The sequence below is a fragment of the Psammomys obesus genome, unplaced genomic scaffold, assembly GCF_907164565.1.
Source record: "Psammomys obesus unplaced genomic scaffold, mPsaObe1.curated_primary_1811, whole genome shotgun sequence".
In the NCBI taxonomy this organism is placed as follows: Eukaryota; Metazoa; Chordata; class Mammalia; order Rodentia; family Muridae; genus Psammomys; species Psammomys obesus.
This window is the reverse complement of record NW_026596039.1, coordinates 16882113-16906169: the sequence shown is the minus strand read 5'-3', so window position 1 is coordinate 16906169 and position 24057 is coordinate 16882113. Positions and strand designations below refer to the sequence as shown.

The window sequence follows — 24057 nt, the reverse complement described above, 5'->3', positions numbered from 1 at the left end:
TCTGAGGCTGGGGTATGGGCAGAGGAATACCTGAGCACACAGCCAGCTTCCACCTGGTAACAAGCCCCTCCTACAAGGTCTGTTTTGACTTAACACTGAGGTTTGCCAAAGCAACTCACTGAGGACTGAGCCCCCAGACCTTGGTTGTGGGGAGAGAAGGTACATAGGCTTCACATAAACCCAGTCCAGGGTGCTCTCCAGGACTCTTGCTGTGTGGTCTTAGGCAATCTCTCAGCCACTCTGGGCTTCTGCTCGCTCACCTATAAAGTGGGGATGACAAATGCAAAGCTTCCGGGAAGCCACCCCGACCCACTGACATGAGTGTCTAGCCGGGGACAGTCCTCTGGTGCCTGAATCCTTGGTCCACAGCAAGATGGTTGGCTCTGAAGTCCCTAGGAGTGAGTGCTTTGCAAACCCAACCTGACTAATCCTGCAAAAGCTGAGTCCAGAGGTGGCAGAGCTTGGTCAGTGCTGGTCAAGGCAGAGGTAGAAAGGCTGGTGAGCTGGCTGGCCAGGCCTCCTGGACACGAGGAGACAACTGAGCTCCATGGGGCTGAGCGGCAAGGCGGCCTGATGTAGATCACACATCGCCCAGCCCAAGAGGCTGCACCCCATTCCCACGAACCCCATCCCCATGCTCGTTCTCCCACTCCTCTATGGCTCAGCAGAGCACAGTGAGAAGATGCTGACATTCCCAGGGTACCCGCTGGATGCCGTGCCTGACAGCAGGGCACACAACTGAGCGCTGAACTGAGTAGCTTGAATAGCACCAAAACTTTCCGGAGGGCAGAAGCAGGGACTTGAGCCCCGGGCTGTCTGTGACTCCACAGGTCATAGAGCTAGGCCTGCTCAGGAACCTTCAAAGCCAGACCTGGACCCCGAACTCCTTCAGACTACTTCAAAGGCCACCCTGTGTGAGGCTTTCCCAGGTCTGTCCAACAAGCTTTGGGGCTCCAAGGGTCCCCAGCTCTTTTCAGGCCCGTATGCTCGGGACCAGCCAGGGTACCCTGAGCACAGGTCCCGTCTGCTCCGAGGATGAACCCTGCAGCCAGCTTAATTTCCCGTTCCCTGCTGCTTGGCAGGGGGAAGGCCAAGGGCAGACTGGCCAGAGGCACCTCTATGGCTGCTCCTCTGGACGCTGGTGCAGCAAAGGGGGGGGGGTGTGCCAGAGTTGTGAAATATGGTGAAATCTGTGGCACTCCCACCAGGAGCTGTAATTCATAAGTTATGGGCAAGTTTCAAGACCAATAAATTTGGGAGAGAAGTATTAATGACTGTACAGAGGCACTATGAACTTGGCAGGCCCCAAAGCCTGCAACTTTGCAGCCCAGGTTTTAAAAATGATTTGTGCTAGAGCGAGTCTAAACAGAAGGCTGTCGGCGTTGTCTGACTGGGCCCTGCTGGAACTCCGGGAAGCTCTTCCCTCTCGGAGGGATGCAGCTCCGCTGGGGCTGGAGCGGGCACTCCTGTGGTCCCCTGTAGCCCTCCCCAAAGCAGAGGTGATGCTGGCCACGTCCCAAGGCTCCTCTGACTCACTGCTATGTCTGCAGGTTAACGCCTGGATTGTCTGTGTCCTGTGGTGCACGCGGAGGGCCTCTGAGCCCTGTTAGCCTGGGAGTCATGGCTACTAACAAATGTCGCCCTTTCTTAATCTTCAGAGTGGCCCAGAATGCTCTTCGCTCATCTGACTGTAATTTCTAATGTCATGGAAATCCCACCCTGGACATGGCTCTTGCTCAGAGAGAAATCAGCTGGGAGAGGGCCTTGGTCCCTGGGTTATTTCAGGCCATGAATCACGGAGGCTTCTCACAGCCCCTGCATTCTGCCCTCTGCCTCAGAGGCACTGGCCGTGGCACTGAGGGCGCTGGAGACAGCTGTGAAAGTGCACGCAGAGGACTGAGTGTGGGTAAGTGTGCATTACAAGAGAGGGAGGTACCCAGGGATGCCACAGAGGCGATGGAGCAGGAGTGGGGAGGGGGAGGCTGTCTTGTGGAGCATTTGTTGCTGGTTGGATAACCACAGTCCTCCTCTATGTGTTATAATACTGAAGTTTCAGTCCCTGGCACCAGCATATGAGCTTATCTGGAGACAACATAATTACAACCCAGTTAGTCAAGTTGAGGCACAGCTGTACAAACAGGGTTTGACACAGGCACAACGGGAGATGCTATGTAAAGATGGGGGCAGAGACTGAGTGGTGCTTCCACAAGCCAACGATTGCCAACAACTAGAGCTACCGAAGAGGAAGGAACAGGTTTTCCATCATGGCACGCAGAGGGACCAACCCTGACCTCAGACTTCCAGCGTCCAGAACTGTGAGGCTGTTTCCGCCGTTTCAGTCCTTCAGCTTGTAGCATTTTGCTCCAGGCATCTAACCAATGACCGCACTACTACAAGGGAGTTTGACATTTTCCAGAGAGAGCGCAGGGAAACAAGTTAAGGTGTCACGCCAGGGAGTGTCAAGCGTTTTAGAAGGTGAGGGGAGATCGCTTGCACTCCTGGTCCTTCACGCCTCCTTCAAGGCAGTGGAGGAAGCTGGAGGTGAGACCACCAAAGCCTCAAGCCGTGCAGCACCCTCCTGATTGCCCTAGTCCTGTCCTTGATGTGATAAGGACACAGCTGCTCCCAGTGAAGTCATCCCTGGATCAAGCTGGCTTTGGAGTCCTGACGTCCAAGGTCTAGGCACAGGACCATCTTTCACTGGCTGTGGGGCTGTGTTCTTTACAAGCCTGTAAGGACCCCTCTTGACAGCAGGTGGAAATCATAGAGCCCAGAAAAGCCAACTCCTCTCCCCAAGTCAGAGCTGCCCAGAAGAGGAAATGGGCTTTGATCTAGAAATAGCTTCACCTGCACAGCACCTGGCTAAGCTACAGCTCCTGTGCCCTTTTCCACTGATCTCACGGCCTTCAATGTGCCCCACCTGCAAAGCTTAGGTCACTGGCCGTTCTGGTTTTCGGCCTTGGACTTCTTCTCAGGGCCCTGTTAGCTGGTAGTCCACTAGGAAGGTCATAGACCGCCAACTTCAAACGCCTGCCACTCCCACTGCGCTGGCTACTGTTGGCAGTCAATCTGACAATCACCCAGGAGACACACCTCTAGTGCCCAGAGGCTCTGAACCGACGAGAACCCACCGACAGTATCTAGGTTGGGTTACCTGAGGTTGAAAAACCATCCTGGTGGTGGATGCATGATCCCATGAGCGGACGCTCCAGACTGAGGACAAACTGAGGAAGCAAGCCAGTCCCAGTCTTCACCTGGTTCTTGCCTGGAGCTACAAAGCGCCCACTCGGCCCCTGCGGCTCTCCCAGTATGGTGGGTTACACTCTAATAAACCGAAATAAACCCTTCCTTCCTTCTGTCAGGCTTTTGTTTGTTTGCAAGAACAAGGCAAGGAACACCTATTAATTCACAACGGGATTTGAACGGCTTCGCTTGATCTGAATAAATTTTAGTTTGGGTCAGGATCCCCTGGCTAGACGCTCCTCCTGGGCCCCAGAGGCAGTTCTGAGAAGGCACACACCTGCACGCGGCCCCAGCGCCCGGAATCCCCCGCCCCAGCCCGCAGGGAGGGAGGGAGGCGTCCTGGGGACTCCGGGGGACGCGGGCTCACCTTGAGAGGGCCTGAGCTCCTCCACGAGGCTCTCGGCAGCCGTCTCCTCGGCCCACGTGCCGGCCTCCACCACCTTGTAGCGGCTGCGGGGTTGGCTGAGCACGTGCGGGGCCTGCAGCGCCGCCTCCCGCTCCGCCGCCAGGTCCAGGTCCTGCTGCGCCAGGTGCGCGCGCAGCTGCCGGATCTCGAACTGCAAGAGGCAAAAGGGTGGTGGGGGGGGTGCGCCCGCGGGGTGAGGTCGGGGGTCTGGGCCCTGAGCCGGGGTGGCACGCCTGCCTGTGGGGATAAGGGGGCTGAGCACCCCATGGCGGAAGCCCTCGGCAGCGCACCGGACCGGAACCTTTTCCAGGCCCAGAGTGCGACCCTTTTTGTCTCGGACACCGTGTGCTCGGGCCCTCCTCCGGGGAAATGGCCGTGAAGAGAAAGACAGCCGTCGTTTGCAGGAAGACCGCTGGGCCAGCCGTCAGGACACCTGGATTTGAATCCGCCTTTAGCTACGTGAGCGCCTCCGAGGATTGAAAGGAAAGCTCTCCTCACTCGCCTGCCTCCGACAGGTGCTGAGGGCAGTGAGGAGGCGCCCCACCCCCGAGCTAGCAGAGCTAAGCATTCCGGCTCCAGAGACTTGCTGGTCCAGCCTGTCTTCCAGTAATAGCCATTCCCCTCTTGCACGAGTTGTGGGAGACGGCCCTCGGCTAGACAGTACTGGGATATGTGCCTTGGGAAGGCTTTTCGCTTCCTCTGGCCTCAGTTTCCCGGGTTGTAAAGGCAGTTTTATGTTTGAGTTTTACGTCCCTTTCTGAAGATGTGGTGAAAACAAGACGAAACTCAGTGGAAACTGAATCTTCGGAAAGCTTAGAAAGGCTTCTAGGTGTCTCGTGGGATGGTGCCTGAGATAGGTGCTCAGACTCCAAACCTTGCTGGGACGGCTGGACGCAGGACAAAGGGTCTGTCTGTCTGCGTGGGCTAAGCGGTGGCGGGTATTCACTGCCACCTAGTGTTCAAAGCACACGCTGCACCCTCTCTACGCGAGAGGGTTGTCGCGGGCCCCAAAGCCCATCTCCCTGCTCTCCCCTTCTTAGACTGTCAGACTCGCGCCTCCAGCTGCCTGCGTGCTATCACCATGTGCTCAGTTCACTTGGTCAACATAGTACTCCGCGGTCGCCCCAGACCTCAGGTGTTTTTAATCTCTCATGAGCTGCAGTCAAAAAGTCTCCTGTGTCCTCTCATCTTAGCATCCAAACCATTCTCTAGTCCAACTCCGGTTCCAAGCGCTCTTAAGCTGCTCGCTCTCCAGTTCTACTGCTGGTTATCATCTGACAGCCGCATGTCCTTGTGTGGACTCTGTCCTCTGTCTTACTGCTTCCCCACCCCACATGAGAGAAAGCCCAACCCCCCTGCCCTTGGCTCAAATAGCCTCCATGACCAGGGCCTGCCCACCTGCCAGCTTCCTCTCCTGCCCTTTAGTTCCCTCTGGCTCTTCCTCAGAGGCACACGGCACTTCCCTGCTGCTCCCTCTGTCCCAGGTCGCACGGCCGACCAACCGTCAACTCAGAGGGGCTTTTCCTGGGCTCCCCTCTGTGGCGGCCCATTAGGCTGTCACTCACATCAGCCTCTTCTCTGCATTCAGGTAGTTTTGTCTCCCCCTTCCTTTTCTCCTTTCTCCTTTCTCAGACAGGGCCTCCTGTACTCTCAGCTGGCTTCAAACTCATCCTAAACTTCCGAAGCTTGGCCCACGCCTTTAGAGTGCTGGGGTGCTCCACACAGCTCTGGAGCTGGACCTCAAAGCTCCCTACACACTACGCTACAAGTGTGCCACGCCTCCCCAGGCCAACTTTCACCTTCATTTGTTTTCATGAAAGTAGAACATGAGTGCATTTACTCACACTGGAATGGCCCAGTTGTCCACCCCTGTGCTGGACAACTCCCAGTGTCAGGGTGTGCATGCTTTTGTCTGGGGCCATTATGCTTCCAGAGAGTTCATTAGCATCTGTCAGGTACCTCTGGGTGCTTCTGCAGTGGGAGCAGGGCAGGGGCTGGGACATCACAGAGGAGGAAGGACTCTCTCCTAACTCTATTTCAGCCTTCTAGCTCTCTCGTCAGGCACCTGCCCAGTCCAGAGCATTTCTCCAGAGGACAAACCCATGGCCTCTTTTAGGGTAGGGCATGGCCTTCTGGCCAGACAAGCCTTGGAAATTTTAGAGCTCTGTGTAGATTTTTACCCAGCCCCCTAGCCCCAATGCTTCATACTACATCTCCTTCCTCCCAGAATCTCTGGGGTCCTGAGGGCAGAATTAGTCCTTTTTCCCTCCTCTGTGGACATGTCACCCACAAATCCTCCATTCTTTATGTATCAGTCACCATTTCCTCCACTTTCCTTAAATCCCTTGAAATCTGTATCCTCTTTGACCCAACCTACAAGACTCAAAGCCTCCTCGTTCTGTGCATTGGGATTCTCCCTTCACCTCTCATCCGATAGGTATCTGAGAGGTGAGCAGATGCAGATCACATGCAAACCAGATGCAAATGTGTAGCTTTCCCCATTTTCTATTAGGATCGTGTATTAGTTCACCGTTCACCACCCCCGGGGGTGTGCTGAGGAACAGAAACAAAGCCTTCATAGGTACAAAACACCTATCTATCTGGTGGATTTCAAGCTACTAGCACCATGTCATGGCAAACTGAGAGAAATGGGCTCACCCGGTTCTCCCACGCCAGTAAGAGCCCCGCTGCACCAACATGAGCCTTGTGTGCTGTGCACGGGAGGCATTCAAACGCTGGTGAGCAAATGAAAAGCAGAACTAGTTAGCGTCTTCAGAACTAGTCTGCGGTTTCAGACTGAACCCAACTCTAGCTACAGCCTGAGCTTCCACTTTAACCCAAAGTAGAGACAAAGGTTGTGCCACATACACTGAGCTCAGGTCCTGGCCACAGACTGGGCTCTGATCCTGGTTATACACCCAGTATAGACAGTATAGACAGTTTCACCCTCCATTATGGACCGTACTCTGAGCCCTTGGTCACACGTGAATGTGGGTCCTTGTTATATTTTCAACCCACACGTGTCTGCCACGGGCCCCCAACCCCAGCAACGGTCACAGTCCTAACTCCTGCCTGGAGACACTGAACCTCAACAACCCAGCCCTCAATGGGCTAGCAGTCTCGGAGTCTGGGAAACTATGGCTTGCAGATTTGCGGTGGTCTGTTTTGTAGGGAGTGAGGGGCCGCTTCTCTAGAAACAAGGTCCTGAAGATCAATGAGAGCCCAGGAGGTAATCTTCCCGAGCTCTGTGGGGATGGGAACTTCCCATGGGCACATACAGCCCCCTTCTCAGATCATGCAGGCCCAGCTAATGGCTTCCTCGGCCCTCTGAAGGGATGCATTATTAATGGCTTGTAATCGATATGGAGCCGCTCTGGGAAGTCTCACTGGAATTCAGGCCAGCCAGCTGGAGGTCAGGGCCTGCCCAGGCCAAGACCACACATGCTCAGAAACAAGTTCTGAACTGAAGATGTGAACACTAGGTCCGTGTAGTTTCATCCTTCATTCATTCTTCATGCAGAAGTCAGGTAGGGGCCCTGTTAAAATGCTGTTACCATGGCTTAGAGGTGAGTCCTGGGTGATCCCAGGGAGGAGATGGTTTGTGCCTCTGCAAGGGACACATCTCCGCCAAGGATCACCAGGCTGGTCCTGCGCTAGTGCCTGAGGCGTAGGAGGAATATTATCAGATGCAGGGGTCCTGCCTGCTGAGGGGGAGCTGGGAAAGTTGCCAGGCAGAGCCATGTCACCAGCGTGAGAGAGCTCAGGGACTTTAGTCTTTCTTCAAAGAGCAGCAGGAAACACCTGAAAATGGTCACTCAGGGCAGAGCGGTGGCCCAGATGGAGAGAACCACACTGGCTGCGGGGTGGAGAAGGGGAGGGGTGGGATACCCACCAGGGCCTCCTGCAGCAGTTCAGCCCAGGGATGGCCAGATTCTAGAGTAGGAGGAAAGCAGGACTGAAGGAGATAAGAAGAGAGCCAAGGGAAACTAGTTAAGAGGCCAGAGAGCCCCTGCCTGATGTGTACTGCAGTGAGGGTCAGAGGGAGGGCAGCCTGCTGTACAGGTGGCGGGGTTTGGTTGTTTACTTTCCCAGACAAGGGTCTGATCTGTGTGAGACAGGGTGCCTCTGAACACACAGAGGCCCACCTGCCTCAGCCTCCCGAGTCCCGGGATTCAAGCTGTGTGGCCCTGTGCTCGGCAGGGCTAGGTTTTTAGACGCTTCATGTAAAGAGGGTGTAGAGTGGCTGGACGCTCTCAGGCTTCGCCCTGTGAACTGACAATGGCCGACTCCTTAAGGGAGGACCGCAGATGGGCCAGATGGCACTTCACTCCGGCCACTGGCTGACATGACCCATGGGGGGTTTCTCAGCGTGTCCCAGTGAGACCCTCAGACGCTGGCTCCCGATTCTTCTGATACTTAACCTCCCCCAGTTGACTGAAGGGCTGTTAGAAGAATGTCAGGGTGCTATTAGCCAGATGAGCTAATTGAGGCCTGGAGGTGGGAGGGGCATTCTGTGGTTGGGGGAAGGGAGAAGGAAGGCTGGACCAGGCTGGGGTACATGGTATGCAGGAGCAAACCACAGATGGAGCCCTTGCCTTTGGCGAACAAACTCCACCACCTTGTGTCAGGGAACTTAGAGCCTTGTGGATGGGAAGGATGGATCAGCCAAACGGAGCCCAGGTCAGCTTGACGGCAGCAGGGGAAGAACACGGGGTCCTCACAAAGCTGGGCCTGGGGGAGAGGGCCTGAGCTCTTCCCTTCTGCCACACTGAATCTCCCTTTTCTCCTCTAGGCTTAATTTCACTTTCCATCCAGTTCAGGACGCACGGACTGGCGGAGTCTTGCCCTGGGAGCCCAGGTTTGGAGCTGGGCTGGGACGGAGTGAAATTCAGTGTCAGTGTGGTCAGGAGGGCCAACCCTCCTGCCGCTGCCAGGAGCCCTTCCTGGAAGGCTGACTCTTTGAAGAATGATAACATAATCCAGAACCCTCACACACCATGAAGAGCGTCCAGCGTCCAGTGAGATGGACTAGCCGTGCAAAGAAGCAGGGAAAAAGAGAAAGCAGTTAGCAGAAGCAGACTTGTGAGCGTTCAAGCTAACACATAAGGGTCTAGACATAACGATGCAGAGGCATGTGGAAGAAAATGAGCCAGGACTGGTGTCACACACCCAGAATTGTAACATGTGAAGAACTGAGGCAAGCGGAAGGCCAGTTCCAGACCAGCCTGGGCTCTGCAGTCCCTTAATGACCTTCCAGCAGAGAACAAGAATCTAACCACACTTCATGATCCAGCACCTAGAGGGGGAACTCAGCCGGTGTTGCAGCAGCCTAGGCAGAAAGACAGAGTTCTTGAGCTTTCAAATGGGAGATGAGTCTAAAAATAAAACCAAAAGTTATGGGTGGAGGAGAGGAGGAGAGGGAGAGCCCGCAGAAGAAACGGGTGCGAAAGATGTGAAACACGCACACACAATTGGAGCCCAGAGGTCTAAAAGAGTAGGACAGCGCAATAATTCACTCAGCCTCTGAGAGTGCGTAGCTCAATGGTGGAACACGGGCTGGTGTGCTCATTACCGCCATCCATCACCAGCCCCAACTCACCACCACCAGCCCCGCCCAAGCTTCACAATCGGATGAAAACTATCAGTCTGATCTAGTCAAGAAACTCCTAGGGAGAAAAGCATGGAAGGCAGGAAGGCAAGAAAGAAAGAAAAAGAAACTTTTAGGCCCTCCTAAGCAGGACAGGTGTATCTCCCACCCCTAGGACCCCGCAGTCCACCACTAAAAACCATCAGTAGAAATACCACGTCCCCCGGGATCTCCAGAGCTCACAAGAGCCTGGCCTCTGACAAAGGTAGGTGCACACTGCCTTGAACAACAAAATAAAGCAAAATTTCCACTAGCAAACATTACACAGAAGCCTGTCCCTAAGCTAGGAAAGGAACTAAAGCAACTGTTTCTAATCTAAGAACACAACCTGATCAACAGCGATTCTCTGAGAGCCCCCAAAGTACATATTACTGGAGCGAATCAGGCCCTTCTTCAGCGGCCACACCCAGCTTTCTCTGCCTTTAATGCGTGGCTACAGAGTCCAATGGACACGGCTGCAGCCTGATCAATGCACTCTGGCCAGCGGCTCGATGGCCTCTAATGCAATAGCAATAATCTGGCTCCATTCTGTCAATGCTGTCTGCGCAGGCTGCCCTGCCTGCAAAGCCATCTGCTGCTGGGATGGCATCCAATGTTTATCTCCATTAGTTTCACCATTGTTGGTAACAATAAAAATCAGGAGACGGTTGCAAACCAATGATTTAGGAGCAGGGTGAGGCTGAGATCGACCTTGGCCTCTTTCCATCCAAAGTGGAGATGATTGGTAGATGGCCATAAATTTAAATTATAGTAAAAGGATAACATACGTTATTTCTCTGATGGCTAATTTTATCAGCTAAATAGGATTGTCACTAAAGCTATCAGCTGTTTTACAAACCACTTCCCATGTTAAAAAAATAATAACTTTACTTCCCTCAGTGGAAATTTTGAAAAACCCAGGTAACAAAGGCTACTGCGCTGAAAAAGTGGTGCCGAAGACTTCTGCAGGGCAGGAGGGAACTCTCCAGAAAAAGCCACTGTTGAAGCGGCATAGACTATGGTTCCTGTTATTCCAGCCCTTTGGCCCATTCTCTGAGCTCTGGGCACGGCCTCAGAGGCGAGCAGTTTATGCAGAGCTACGAGCTTTGCTCAGGGTTCTCGGCACCAGGTCGAGAATGAGGCCATGGGATGAGGAGACAGGTTTGCTTTGCACCCAGCCCTCTGTACCCACAAAGCCTGCCCTAGCTCCTGCACATGCGCAGAAAGGTGTATCCTACCTTTTCTGCCTTAGAAATGCAGAAAGCTTGGGTGGAAATTCTCATCTTTTTCTTGCGGAAACTGGCCAAGGAGACAGTCTCTTTCAGGGAGGTTTTTGGTGAATGAATCTGTACCTCCCACTATACAAGAGGGTTATAAGCCCAGCAGCCTCATTTTATGGGTTAGGTGACTGTATAGTGACTCTTTTGGGGAACGCAAGTCACTATTGTCGGCTTCTCGGTATCTTTGAATTGTGTAAGACTTGCCAGTGAAATAAGGAAGCAGGGTCACCTTTCAGACCTATCAAATAAAGACTTGTGACTCCTTCTCCCTTCTCCTTTTTTCTGCACTGCTGGCTTGGGAAGAGCCAGGGGAGCCAAACAATGGAAGGAGCCTGGGGGCCGGAGTGACAGCAGAGCAGACAGCTCCTTATGCTCTGCCCACTGCAACCTACTCTAGTAATGATAAAAAAAAGACAAACATGCTGGGTGTGGTGGCACACACCTTCAATCCCAGAGGCAGAGGCAGTGCGATCTCTGTGAGTCTGATGCCAGCCTGGTCTACAAAGTGAGTTCCAGGTTCCTCCCGTCTCCGCTAGAATTACAGACGTTTGCCACACAGGTGCTGGGAATCTGAGCTCCAATCCCCAAGCACTCATGGAAGCACTTTGGCAGCCCCTGGCCCAATCCTGGAAGTCTGGGGCAGCAGCGAGTGGTACTCCTTGCCTTGTGTGGACACCAGATTTCAACATAAAGAAACGACACTGCAGCCTGGCCTCTGTTTCATAAGAAGCTACACACAGGTCAGGTGCAGCCGGTGGATGAGTCAGTCTTCCCATCTGAGAGGGATTAATAAAGCCTAGCCTGCCAGTCTTGGCCATCAGAATCAAGAGCCACCAAGAATGTGACAGTGCGTTTGTGAATATTGCCCACCCTGGGAGTTTCTTCAGGAGTATTTGTACTGTCTCAGAGATCTAGAGCCTCCACACGTCCTTTAACTAGATGGCTTCCTCACAGCATCCGGGCGATAACAACTCTGTTGGCTTCATCTTTTCAACAAAGAAGCTGATGTCCAGGAATTAGCGGGGAAACAGCTAGTTGCTGGTGGAACAAAGGTTAAAACCAGCTTGCTGGCCACTCCTATAAGCAAAATTCCGGCCCCCTGAACTCTGCCGTCCATCGGCTACTTCTCTTGGGAACGGATGCTTTCCCAGGGTCTAAGCTGTACTGAGGCATACACAGGACCAAAGGGCTCTCTCAGCTCAAGATACTCTACAGTGATCCCAGACCATCGGTATTTCCCCAAAATCTCAAGGTGAGTGTGGCTGCTGAGGGAGTGGTCCTCTTCCTTGTCATTTTCATGGGGCCCAACAGAGGGCGAACACTAGCTCCCCATTGCAAGGCCTGAAGAGCAAAAAAACTGACAGGATGGGGCTCTAGGATGTGTTTCTGAGTTACAGCAAGAGCCTGGGCATCGCCGAGCACGGAATCTCAGAAGTGGCTTGGAAGATGACTCAGAAGAACAAAATGCCATGTCAACTGGACCAGCAATCTAATGTGACCTTGATAGTTCAAGTAGCCAGGACTGAGAGCGAGAGATGGAGGGTGGTCTGCACTGCTTCCCCAAAGGACAGCCCACCTGCCCCTTCCTCTGGCAACTGTGTGTCCATCACAGGGATTAGAATTCTGGCTGTAGTCAGGGAATAAAGTCAGGAAGTAGACGCCCTCACAGCTGAGGGTGGTGAGAACAGTGCACACGGCCTCAGTAACAGATACAAAGAGCTGACTAAGAGCTCAGAGGCGAGAATGACTGCTGAGTGTCTTCCCCACCCAGGTCCTTTACGTTCCCCTTTCTTCACAGGGGTCTGGGGGATTAAAAAGGTGCCAAGTGTTTGGAAGGGATCGTGAGGGAAACAACAAACTTCTGTCTCCAGACCTGAGCTCTCGTGTGTGTGTGTGTGTGTGTGTGTGTGTGTGTGTGTGTGTGTGCGCGCGCATGCGCGCGCGCTGCAAAGAGCCCAGAGACTGGCATTTTCTCAAGCTGCTGTGTGACATTCCATTTCAATGGTCCTTAGTTTTTTTCACCTGCCAAACTTAGACTGGACCAACGCTGTCACAGACTTTTCATCTGAAGTGTGAAGGACTCTGGAGCACCTGTTCGTGGCCTGTGGCAATAAACGAATGAATCTCTACAGTGGAGAAACCTACCAGCATGAGCTAGGTGGGCAGGCGGCATCGGGCTGACCGTGTGCCCTTCCTGCTCCTGGTGAGAACGGCACCTCACCTCCACAGACTTCCTTCCAAACAACTATCACCCGGAGAGGACCTGCACAGATCTCAGTGGAAGACCCCTAAAAAACACCCGGCCAGTGCCCTCAACATCACCAGCGTCTCTGAGACAAGGACAGAGCGAGGCACTGTCACAGAGAGCCTAAGGAGACGGGGCTGAAATGGAAGTGGACCCTGGAATGGGCGTAATTTGAATGGAGTTTCAGTATTTGGATCGTCCACCGTAACTAACAAATACAAGATACCACAAGTGGGTATGCACACAGACTCCAGGAACTCGGTAAGCCTAAAAGTGCTCAGAAATTACTTGTTTTTTTAGAAAGAACTAAGATGTATGAAACCCTGGCAAATATTTCCATAAGTAAAGGAGAGAGCAAAGTGGGACCGACTGCCCTGAGTGGAGGGGAGGCGAAGGTAGGAGGGTCTTAAGTCCAAGGTCAGTCTGAGCTACACAGTGAAATCCCCATCTCCAAAAATCAATTTATCAGTCAATTAATCACAGTCAAAGAAACCTGAGTATTTTACATTTTCGGGTCAGCTTCTGTGTGGGAGGCAGATATGAAGAGATGGGAAGGGGGGTGGGCTGAGGCAGGGCTAGGTGGGCAGCAGGTTGGAGATTCTGGAAATACTATGGATTATTGGGAAGTCTGGGCCAGTGCCTGCATGGGCTGCTGTTTGGCCTGTGTGGATCTGTGCCTGATGTGAGCAATGTTCTTTTGATCTTTGTTTTGTTTTGCTTTTGTGTTTTTGTTTCTTTGAGACAGGGTCTCATTTTGTAGCTCAGAGCTAGAACTCCCTACTTAGAACAAAGTTGACCTTGAACTCACAACCCTGTCTCTGCCTCTGAATGCTGGTATAGGCATGCACCACCAGCCTGGAACAACATTTTCACTGGCCTAAACAGAAAACATGTGCTAAGGAACGGTCCCCAACAAGGTGAGCTGGGAAAGAAGAGAGCATCACAGGAGGGTTCTAAGTGGGCAAGCCACTACTCAGGGCTCCTTCTGAAGCAGGTAAACTCGCAGGAGTGAGTGGCCCTGAGTGAGGCCCCACCCGTCAGTATTTACATCTCATACCATCCTTCGAGGATTTTATTACTATTTCTATTTTTCAGATGAACAAAACCAAGGTTCTATCAGTGCCCAAGCCACAAAGCCACTAAGCAACAGGGCTGGCTTGGAACGAAGACTCTCCCTAATGGCCATTCTTGATCATCCCACACGCCGCCCTAACAACCACGGCTGCCACTCATTCCTTTCAGGGTATCTGCTGCCTGGTCAGGTCTCAAACCTTGCCTCATTCTGCCAGCGGGCTGCTGTCTCTCGCCTCTGGGGAGTGGGCTCCAGCTTTGGAGAGCAGTGGCCTGCTTCCTACTCTCTGCAGAAGCAGAGCCCTGCTCCACCAGGCCACACCCACCCACCCTGCTCAGCCCACAGGGACCTCAGCTATGTGTCCCTCTCAGCAGCTTAGCTAAGATGACAGGTTTCAGGTGCTTTGCAAATTAGGACAGTTGGTTTCTGTTCAGCGACTTTCCAGATGCTCCCAACCCCAGATGGGATCTTCTTTGTTTACTGCTCTTTCCTGTACAGAGTGCGAGAGTTCCCTTCCCAAGACCTACATGTGGGTAGTGGCTTGAACCTTCATGGCGCAGGACACAGGCTATGCGATATGGGATACGTGAGTCCGCCTTCAGGGTTTTCTGTGGGCCAGGCAGCATACACGTGGCTGCCGGGGGAGTGGGGCAGAGATGTGCCCTCTGGCGGGCACCTGTCCACTGAGGGAGAGCAGGGCAGCCCTTGGCTCTACCAAGCTGCCAACAGCAGCGCTGTTTTCCTGTTGTCCAGGGGACCAAGAGCTCCCTGATACACTCTGAGCTGTTTCTGGGCAACACTTCAGCTGTCCCCTCTCAGTTTCCCAGACTCCTAGCCTACACCCAGGTCAGCGCTCACCCAGGTGATTGCTATCACTGTGGCTTTCTGTCCTGACCTGTCCCCTCCTACCGACCTCCAGAAGCAGCCAGAAAGATCCATGGAAGATTAACACTTCCTCTTTCTCCAGATGCCTCCATCAGCCCAGAACCCCGCCAAGCCCACCCAAACCCTCCTTCCCTAACTCACAGGGGGCAGGGCCTCTGCAGCCCAGCGCATTCCCCACTCTCATGCTGGTCCTCCTGCCTGTTCTCTTCCCAAATGGCTCTGCTCAGGTCAGTTTCTCTGCAAACCCTCCCTCACGAGTGTATATGTGTGTGCACAGTCCCAGGGAACGTTCCTATGATCAATTTGTAGTGCTATTCCACAGATTTCCAAACTTGTCAGCTGTGGGAGTTTGTGGCTGAGGAGTCAAAGGAAACACTCAACACATATTTACTGAGCTCTGTAGTGAATGGATGGAGGCTGGGCTGGGGCATAGGCAGAAGCTGAGTGAGGTTGTTCCCTGACTTCAGTCCCCAAGCTCTGAGATCCTGACATTAAAGGGTCCTCAGCAAGGCCAGGACAGAGATGGGTAGATCTGAAAGCATTACCCCTTGCTCCTGACAGATTTGCGTGAGTCTCTCCAGCTGCTCATCTTGGATGGCCTTGGCCTTCTCGTATTGCTGGGTGACCATCTCCATCTCCAGCTTGACTGGCAGGACATAGGCTGGAAGAAAAAGGAGCCATGTGAAGGACTGCCCAGCAGCTGGGCTTGGGCTGGGGAGAGGCAAGCCCAGCATTCAAAGCCCAGACTGTGTGTATGTGTGTGTGTGTGTGTGTGTGTGTGTGTGTGTGTGTGTGGTGTCCTGAGTTTCAATCATGGTTCTGAGCAGCATTCACAGTGTGACCCTTTTCTTTGACTTAGTTTCTCCTTCTGTCAAATGAGAAGAATGTGTTGGATGAGCTCCTCAAGCCTTCCCAGACTTCCTAAGTTGGGTTGTCTTCCCCCCCCCCCCCCCCCGCATTCTAGTTCAGTGAAGATGCTGTAATGACGAACATGCCAAGCTTGGAAATGAAGCATCGTCCTCATGTTCATCTTCACAGGTGGGAGGGGAGAGGCTGCCCTCCCACAGACAGAAGACCCAGGCAGCCATCCTGCCTGCCTTATGCCTGCCAAGCAGATGCAGTCAAAACTTAGGGCCCGGAAGAATCTTAACATCTACTGTATTGGCTCTATGGTGTGTCCTGATAGTCCTCTGAGGGGCTCCCATGGTGAGGAGAGGGAATGGAGGTCCTCCCTGTGCCATTACCCTCTTTACCGTGTCCCAGCTGACATGTTCTTCAGGATTCTATGAAAGCTGGCCTTGCATGCACACGATACAGAGTCCCATCAGAGCTGGGTGTGGTGGTGCACACCTTTAATCCCAGCACTCACTCGGGAGGCAGAGGCAAGTGGATCTCTCTGAGCTGAGGGCCAGCCTGGTCTACACAGCACGTTCCAGGACAGCCAAGGCTACATCTTGAGACTGTGTCTCAAAAACAAAACAAACAAAACCCCCAAACTCCCAGGTAAATAGTTGCATGGGATGGGAATCAGGGTGCTCATGTGTTAGTGCGGACCGTGACTGTGCGGGTAGCTTCGGAGCAGCATGCTGAGGGGGCAGGGTGGACGTGGCTTTCCCAATCCTGTGTGTGCCCCCCCCCCCCACCATGGACTGTAGCGCTCTGAGTCCTCCTGTCTCAAGTGGGCAGACAGCTACATCCTCTGCCTCCTTACCCTCTCTGAGGATACTCACCATCAATGACCCTCTTCACCCGCCATATTCGGAACATGATGATGAGGCTGATGGCATCCCAGGGGCTCCTGGGTCCGTTAGCCACGGTGGACGCCACCATTGGGGCCAAGGACAAGATGATCACTGCCCCATCAAACACCTGAGGGAGGGGTGGACTTCAGTGTCCCAGGTCAGGCTGTGTGTCAGGATGGACAGCAGCCAGCAAGGCCACTGCTGCAGGTCACCTTCTGGAGGTAGCCTGAGCCTACCAGATGTTCATGCCCTCTCCGGCTGCCTGCTGTTACTCTCTCTGAGGCGGCCCCACCTCCTCCTCCTCTTCCTGGACATGGTCAAGTATTCTTTGCACTCCTCACAGCCTCAGCCCTCCTCCAGGCCTGCATCCTCAGCCCTCCTCCAGGCCTGTATCCCATGTCCTAGACCCTGGGCAGACACTGAGGGGAATCCTTCACAGACAGGGTGGGAGCTGACAGCCACAGAGAACTCTCTGTGTGTGCATGTCAAGAGTCCAGGCCCAAGGTATCACCTCACAAGAGGAGGGCGGAGCAAGGAGAGGAGGGAGGTAGGCCACATGATTAAGCCTTGGCTTCTGACTTTCTCTGTGCTCGCCGGAGACAGGCCTTGTGTGAGCCTTTCTGAAGCCAGGCCCTCTGTGTAGGCTCCCAGTTTGGGCCCGAAGCGGGTGAAATACAGAGAGGAGAGGAAGGAAAATGCAGCAGACACCAGATACCTAAGCTTAACCTGTCCTCGGACCCCTGCACAACTCACTGGCAGCAGCCTGGAGTCCAGCACTGTAGCGACCTCCCTCATGACCCAGCCCAACTTCCTGGAGCAGAGGGGACACCCAGGACAGCCAGGTATCCACCCAGAGTGGACACCAGAAGAGTGCCAGCTCCTGTGACTAGTTCACCACCACGGGGTGATTTAGAGTAGATTTATTTGTTTTAAAATACATCTCAAAGGCTTTCAGATTGGTTCAGCTTTAGCTGTATATGTTTTGTGAATCTCAAGCTAAGTTTTAAAGACAATCCTGCGATTGGAAAACGCCTGGGTTTGCTCCCTCCCAGCCTCCACTTCCTCCCACCCCACCCAGGTGGCACCCCTGTGGTCAAGTGCATGCTGGCCAGAGTGGGCTCTGTGTAGATGAGACCTTTCCTGGCCTCTAGGACATGGGGGCAGAAACTGTTCATACCTCTATTTTGTTTTCGATGTAATCCCAGATTCCCAGCACCACAATCCGTAGAACAGTCTGGGGGCAAGTTTGAAAAAGAAAAGAAAAAAAGAATTATTGTTCTCTCGCCAAAGAAGGTTCCAGAGCTCAGATCTGGAACCCTGTTTCCACGCTCAATAATAAATAAAGTTGTTCCCATGCTCTGTGAGGTCCTCAGTCTGCACAGCCTCCCCACCCCCAATATAAGAGCCCAGTTCCAGGACGGCGGTGGCCTTGCCTTCTGTGGTCCATTTGTCCTCAGGCCCAGCCCCTCCACCTACGCACTGCCCCCTCGGTCCCCCTTATGCCAGGTTTACTGAAATCCTTTCAGCATGGACAGAATTCACTCCAAATCCCTTGGAGAGGGTGGTACTCAAGACCCTGCATCCCTCATTGGCATCCTCTTTCCCCTTTTGCCCCTCCACGTACACATTTGCAGACTCTCCCCTGTGCCACCCATCGTGGCAAAGGGTGCTTCTCTCCAGAGCTCTCTGTCCTGCCCTGAGTCTTCAGCATGGCCACAGAGCTACATTTCCTAGCTCTCCTTGTGCTTGGGGCTGGAGGGGCATGATACTGGATGTAGGGTGTGGGGGAGGTGACTAAGTTCTGGCCGATCCCTGATGCATCGTGGACAATTTGGGGGCCGTGCCCTTAAGTAGACTTGGCTCTGCTCACTCCCCCCTCTCCCTCTTCTAGAATGTAGGTGTGCAGGCATGATGGTACCTTCTTTAAGTGAAGAGGGGAGAAGAGGAGAAGTGGAAGCCTGTGGGGTCATCCCCAGTTCCGAGCCCCTGCCTTCATTCCCTGCTCCGCCAAACCTGTTCTTCCAGCCCTGACTGTAGGGGGTAGGAAGAGCTCTGGGTGGTCCCCTCCAGATCTCTTAAGGTCACACCCAACAATGGCTGACTGTGTCTTTGACCAATTCAAATGTCTCCTCTGGGCACCGCTTTTATGCCGGAGAGGTTGAGTTGGAGGACGAGGTTTTAGGTTGATGGGAGTAACGCCTACCATCCGGGTTCTGCCAACCCAGAGCCACGTGCTGTGCCACTCCCCATACTGGAGTCTCATCTAACCAAGAGGCTAAAGAAGCTGTCCCAGGCCCCGGGCAGCAACGGCAACCAAGCTGAAGCTGCTGCCTGGGCCAGAGGCGCCCCTCCCCACACAGCGCACTCAAGCTGGGTAGGAAGGCCACAGGCTTCCTGGCTCCTTTTCTTGCTGCCGTTCCCATCTACTGTGCTAGGCTTGGAATTTGGTACTTTTCTCCTTTAAAAAGTTATACTATCCACACCCACCCTCAGCTTCTGGGGCTTCCCCAGCAAAAAAAAGGTCCAGGCTGGAGAAAGGAAATGGCCTGAGCCGAACATGCTCCCTGGGATGGCTGCTGTTGCCAGAGTTCTGCCTCTTAAAGGGGCGCTGTGAAACACCACACCATTTTGCGCCTTTTAGTGCACACCGCTCCTGAGTTAACATGCTCACGTGTGGCAGTCTCCATCTTTGCACAAGAGCCAAATGAGATCTGCACTATTCCACAGTCACGCCATGTTCCCCAGTCCCTGACCACCTCCATTCCACTCTCTGTGTCCACGATTTTCACTCCTCAGGAGCCTCACATGAGAAATGCCATAGTTCTTCAAAAGCAAGGCTGGGGACATGGCGCACACCTTTAGTCCCAGCTCTCGGAAAGCTGAGGCAGGTGGGTCTCTGTGAATTTGAGGCCAGTTTGCTCTGCTTCGTAGTGAATTTCAGACCAGCTAGGGCTGCACAGTGAGACCCTGTCTCAAAGTAAAATTCGGTAAGGGTTGTCTTAGCTGAAAAGCTATAGAATGCAGGTTAAGGAGGTAGAGAAGGGCGTGGCCAGGCCTGCTGAGAGGGCAGGGGAGAAGAGGGCAGGCAACAGCTTCTAGGGCCCTGATTCACCGGGAAGGATGTGGGCATCTATCTTTGCAGACCACTATGGTACCGGAGAAGCAGTTTGGGCACCAGCCTCCTGCATGACCTCGTTGGTGGCTCAGTTGCACACCTGACTGCTAACTCTGCCCTCAGTTCCAGACCACTAACTGGGTGCCTTGTTTTCCTAGGCTAGCAGAAACTCAAAAGGACAGCTTTGAGAAGGGCTCAGGACACACTTGGGCAAGCAATGACCTCAAGTTAGCTGCTTCCAGTTCAGGTCAAAGCCAGAGTGTGAACCCAGCTCCCCAATAGCCCGCCTGCTGGCTGATGTCCTGTAGCGTCCCTCCCTCTGCAAATATCTGCGCTGAAAACTCGCATTGCATGGACCAAAGGACCTGTCTCACCACCTCCAAGACCTACCACATCCTATATCTCCGAGGATATGGTTCTCATTGTGCGGTGACGCCATTTCTGCAGCATCTGGGGCGTTTGTTTAGAACATCAGATTCCTGGACTCCCAGGGAGACCCAGGAGACTAGACTGTGGGTGCAAGGCCTATACCGTGCTGCTTAGGCAGGGTGCTGCAGAGCCCCAGTAGACACAGTCCCAGTGGGGCCGAGGGTTGTCAGTCCCCTTCATTCCAGGCTGGCTGCCCTCATGATCAGCACGGCAGGGCAGAGTCTTGGCCACACATCAAGATGATGCATTATTAGGTTTTAACTCCCCTCCATATGATGGGTGCAGGCACTGAGGCTGAGGTGGCAGGTAGATCTTCTGGCCCCTAGACCCTTCTCCCGACTCTCCTTTTCTCCATCAAGCCCAGCTCACTCATCCCACAGGAGGAAAAGCTGACTTCCACGAGGCAGCAGAAAGAGAGGGCCAGAGTCCTCAGTGTTGCTTCAAGTGGCAGAGGCTGTCTGCCCCTGTCTGTGCGTGAGACCCTCCCACTGGGGAGTCAGCCTCTTTGCCAAGAGCAGTTTGGGGATCATAGTGGGTAGAGGAGGATTGTACGTTGGCTTCGTGCACCTTTGAAAAGAGGCACTCCTCCTGGCAGAGGGAGACTCCTGGCCAATGCTGTCTGAGCAGAGTGGGGCGACCCCAGTCCCCAGCCCATGGCCAGCAGTGCTTCAGCCGGTGGGGCTGGGAGAGAGTGGTACCTGGATCTCTGAGCTGGAGAGGAGCCTTGGGGGTTGTGGGTCTTGGACAAGTTTTCCTTGGGGTTAAATGTTAAGTGACAGCAGGGAGAGGAAACCCTGGATCAGGGTCCAGCTGCACAGCAATAAAAAGGAATGTGGGTGTGCTGCCTGCCACCCTGATCCCACCTGGAATTAGCTAAAACCTAAGCAGCTGGCACCTGGGAGAGATTCTCTTTATTGGATCATTTGAGGTGGGAAGACCCGCCCTAAATCTGGGCCCCACCTTCTGGTAACGGCTCACATAAGGTTGCATGGAAGCAGGAAACTTCTGCTTTCTGCCTGCTTGCCCTTGCTCTCACTGGCGAGTTTATCTGTCCTGATGCTAAGTTATTCCTTCCTTCTATTAGAGCCTACTTTGTCGGAATGCCAGCCTATATTGAAGACTGGCTAAGACATCTAGCCTTGGGAACCGAACCGCTATTGGATTATTGGACTTTCCACTGGGGACAGCTATTGTTGGACTAACCAGACCACAGCCTGTAAGCAACTCTAAAAAATCCTGGTGAGTGTGTGTGTGTGTGTGTGTGTGTGTGTGTGTGTGTTCATCCTATCAGTGCTGTTCCTCTTGAGAACCCTAAGACAGTGGGAAACCCTCAGAAGGGGAAGAAAATGTCAGTCGAGCTTTCTTAAAGGAGCATTCCGAGGCTGGAGAGATGACTCGGTGACTAAGAGCACATACTGCTCTTCCAGAGGAGCTGAGTTAGGCAGCTCCAATAACTCCATTACAACTCCAACTCCAGTAGAATGGATGCCCTCTTCTGGCCTCCATGGGCACTGCACTCAGGTGCACAAAACCAAACTCAAGAGACATACACATAAAATAAAAAGTCTTCAACACATAAAATAAAAAGTCTTCAAAGTGCCAGGTGCTAATTCCAGCACTTGGGCAGGTGGATTTCTGTGAGTTCGAGGCCAGCCTGGTCTACAGAGTGGGTTCCAGGACTGCCAGGGCTACACAGAGAGAAACTCTAGAAACAAAACAAAAAAGTCTATGAAGTGACAAGTATCTTTTGAGAAGGGTCACAAGGACACACCACTGTCTGTAGCGATAGGGCTGGTGACCCAGGAGACCACCTCATCCCAGGGTCCAAAGGGTGTAGCCCCAACCACAGTAGCTGACACTGGCAGGGCCCCTGAGCTCCAGCTGACTTCACTGTCCTCACGCTGGCTCATTCTGGCATTAGTCTCCCAGGTACTTTAAAGTGATGTGTTCAAGGCTACCGGGTAAGTTCAAGGGCCAGTGGGTGTGTCTGCCAGTTAAGGGTCTGACATTGATGGAGCACTCCCAATGCCTGGAGCACTGTCCCAGACCTTGCTAAACAGAGAATGAGCAAGGCTTACTTCCAGAACTTCCAACATGTAAACACTTTGAAGCCTAAAAAGTAAATGATCCACTGATGTCCCACCCCTTCTTCCCAGGCAAAAGCGAAACTGTGGCAACTTGTCTTCAGCCCAATGCTGCTGTGAAATCCCTGTCCCTACTCCCAGAGTTCCCAGTGAGTCCCTGATGCTAGAGCCCTGGAGGTCTTGTTTGGCTCATGTTGACAGGCAGTCTGTGGTGCTAGCAATTGCCCTGCTGAAAAGGCACTGTTTCCAGGACAACCCCCTTCTGCCCCTCCTACCCCTCCCCCATGCTGGGCTTTCCTTCCATTTCCTTGGCTACATTTTCTCAGCTACATTTGCAGGTTTCCTCCGCCCACACCAAAACTGTCTCCCTGGGCTGTTGGCTCAGTCCCTGCACCCTTGGCTTTCTCCACTCCTGGTTCTCTGAAGCCCTGACTCTGTCTCCGGTCTGGACATGTCTCCTGATTATCAGTGCAAGAGCAGCAAGGGGGCATCCCTGGCCCCTCCAAGTAAGCCAGGCCCTTGGAGCTCTCTACTTCCTGTCCCTGCACCTTACCCTTCCTGTCCACCCTCTCCATCCATCCGCTGGCTCTGGTTAACTCTCCATTCTGACCACTGCCTTTCGGGTTCAGAGTCTTACTCCCTTTCAATCATCCTCCTAACTGCTCTTCAAATTCCCTACCTGTCATCCTCCATTTCCGACCCTGTCCTCAAAGCGTCATCATGACCTCTCTGCCCCAGCAATGCTCACTAGCTACAAGGCATGGGTCCCTCCAAGCCTGTACCCTCTCCCTCGCCAATGCCAGCATTCGAACGAAAAATCCTGACTTAGCATTTGGGTTAACATTTCAGTTGTGTAAATCTGGTCTCTGTGAATGGAATACATGGAACAGCAGGAATCATCTGGTTCGTGACAGCCTGACAAATAGTCATTAAATCATAGCAATTTCAGATAAACAGGTTTCCTAGTGAATTTATAAAAGATCCCTCAACTCAGAATCTTTTTTCTATTTTAGTGTCTCTGGTCTTGATTTCTTTACTAGGCATCACTATATTGTGTTTTAAAATGCTTTGGTATATTAAAACACACACACACACTTGAAGAAAAAGGAAACAGCAGTGAATTCAGTTCTCCTACAAGCCCGCAGACCAAAAGAATGGCAGGCATGGTTTTGGCACTGCTTGACTGTCATGGCGTGAGTTGCTGGCTGTTACTGGCAGATAAAAGCTCTGCACTGTTCTCCAAACTGCGTCTTTCCTTTTGAAATAAAGATGAGAATAAGGACGGGGAAGAGCTCAGTAAAATGCCTGATGCGCAATCTGGGAAGCTTGAGTTCAGTTCTCAGGAGCCAGGCATGGCGTTTGTAATCTCCGTGTTGGGGACGTGGAGACAAGCAGATCCTGGGTACATGGGCCAGCCAGCCTAGCTGGTAAGTCCCTGGCCACTGTGAGACCTTGTTTCAAAAGAACAAGGTGGACTGCCTATACAGAACAACTGCCCCAAGGCTGTCCTCTGGCGCCTCTGTGTGCACAAATGTGCGCGCGCACACGCACCTGTGCACACGTGGGTGGGCATGCACAGGTGTACAAGTCAAAAAGGTGATATTTCCTAAAGAATAAAAGGGCTTCTGAGATGTCAGTAAGATAGGGTGTGTTCATACACATTATTTGATTAAGTACATAAAACCAGGCAAACATGCTCCATGTTAACCGGGGCATTTCTACTTGGGTCTTATACTGAGAATACATGTTTGAATTTACCTAATGCACCTAAAAATTGCCTGGCAAGACAATGGAGGTGATACAACCCCTGTGTCGCTGAAAATCGTCCCACTGCAGCAAAGAACCTGAGAGGAAAGCCAACCCTCTCAGCTACAGCTACAAGGCCTCTTCCCCTAAATCCGCAGAGCTGATACGGAAATGGCAAGTGATC

At 53.1% G+C, this 24057-nt stretch overlaps 1 protein-coding gene across 2 annotated transcripts in view; it reads right to left on the bottom strand.

Moving 5' to 3' along the window:
- Positions 1 to 24057, bottom strand: part of Tmem266 (transmembrane protein 266) — a 105434-nt gene that overhangs the window by 4932 nt on the left and 76445 nt on the right. For both annotated transcript variants that reach the window (XM_055621726.1, XM_055621727.1), the window contains exons 6-9: positions 17677 to 17733; positions 16488 to 16626; positions 15303 to 15418; positions 3611 to 3800 (exon numbers count right to left, since the gene is read on the bottom strand). In XM_055621726.1, the coding sequence (XP_055477701.1) occupies positions 3611 to 3800; positions 15303 to 15418; positions 16488 to 16626; positions 17677 to 17733 (502 nt within the window). The remainder of the gene's footprint in view (positions 1 to 3610; positions 3801 to 15302; positions 15419 to 16487; positions 16627 to 17676; positions 17734 to 24057) is intronic.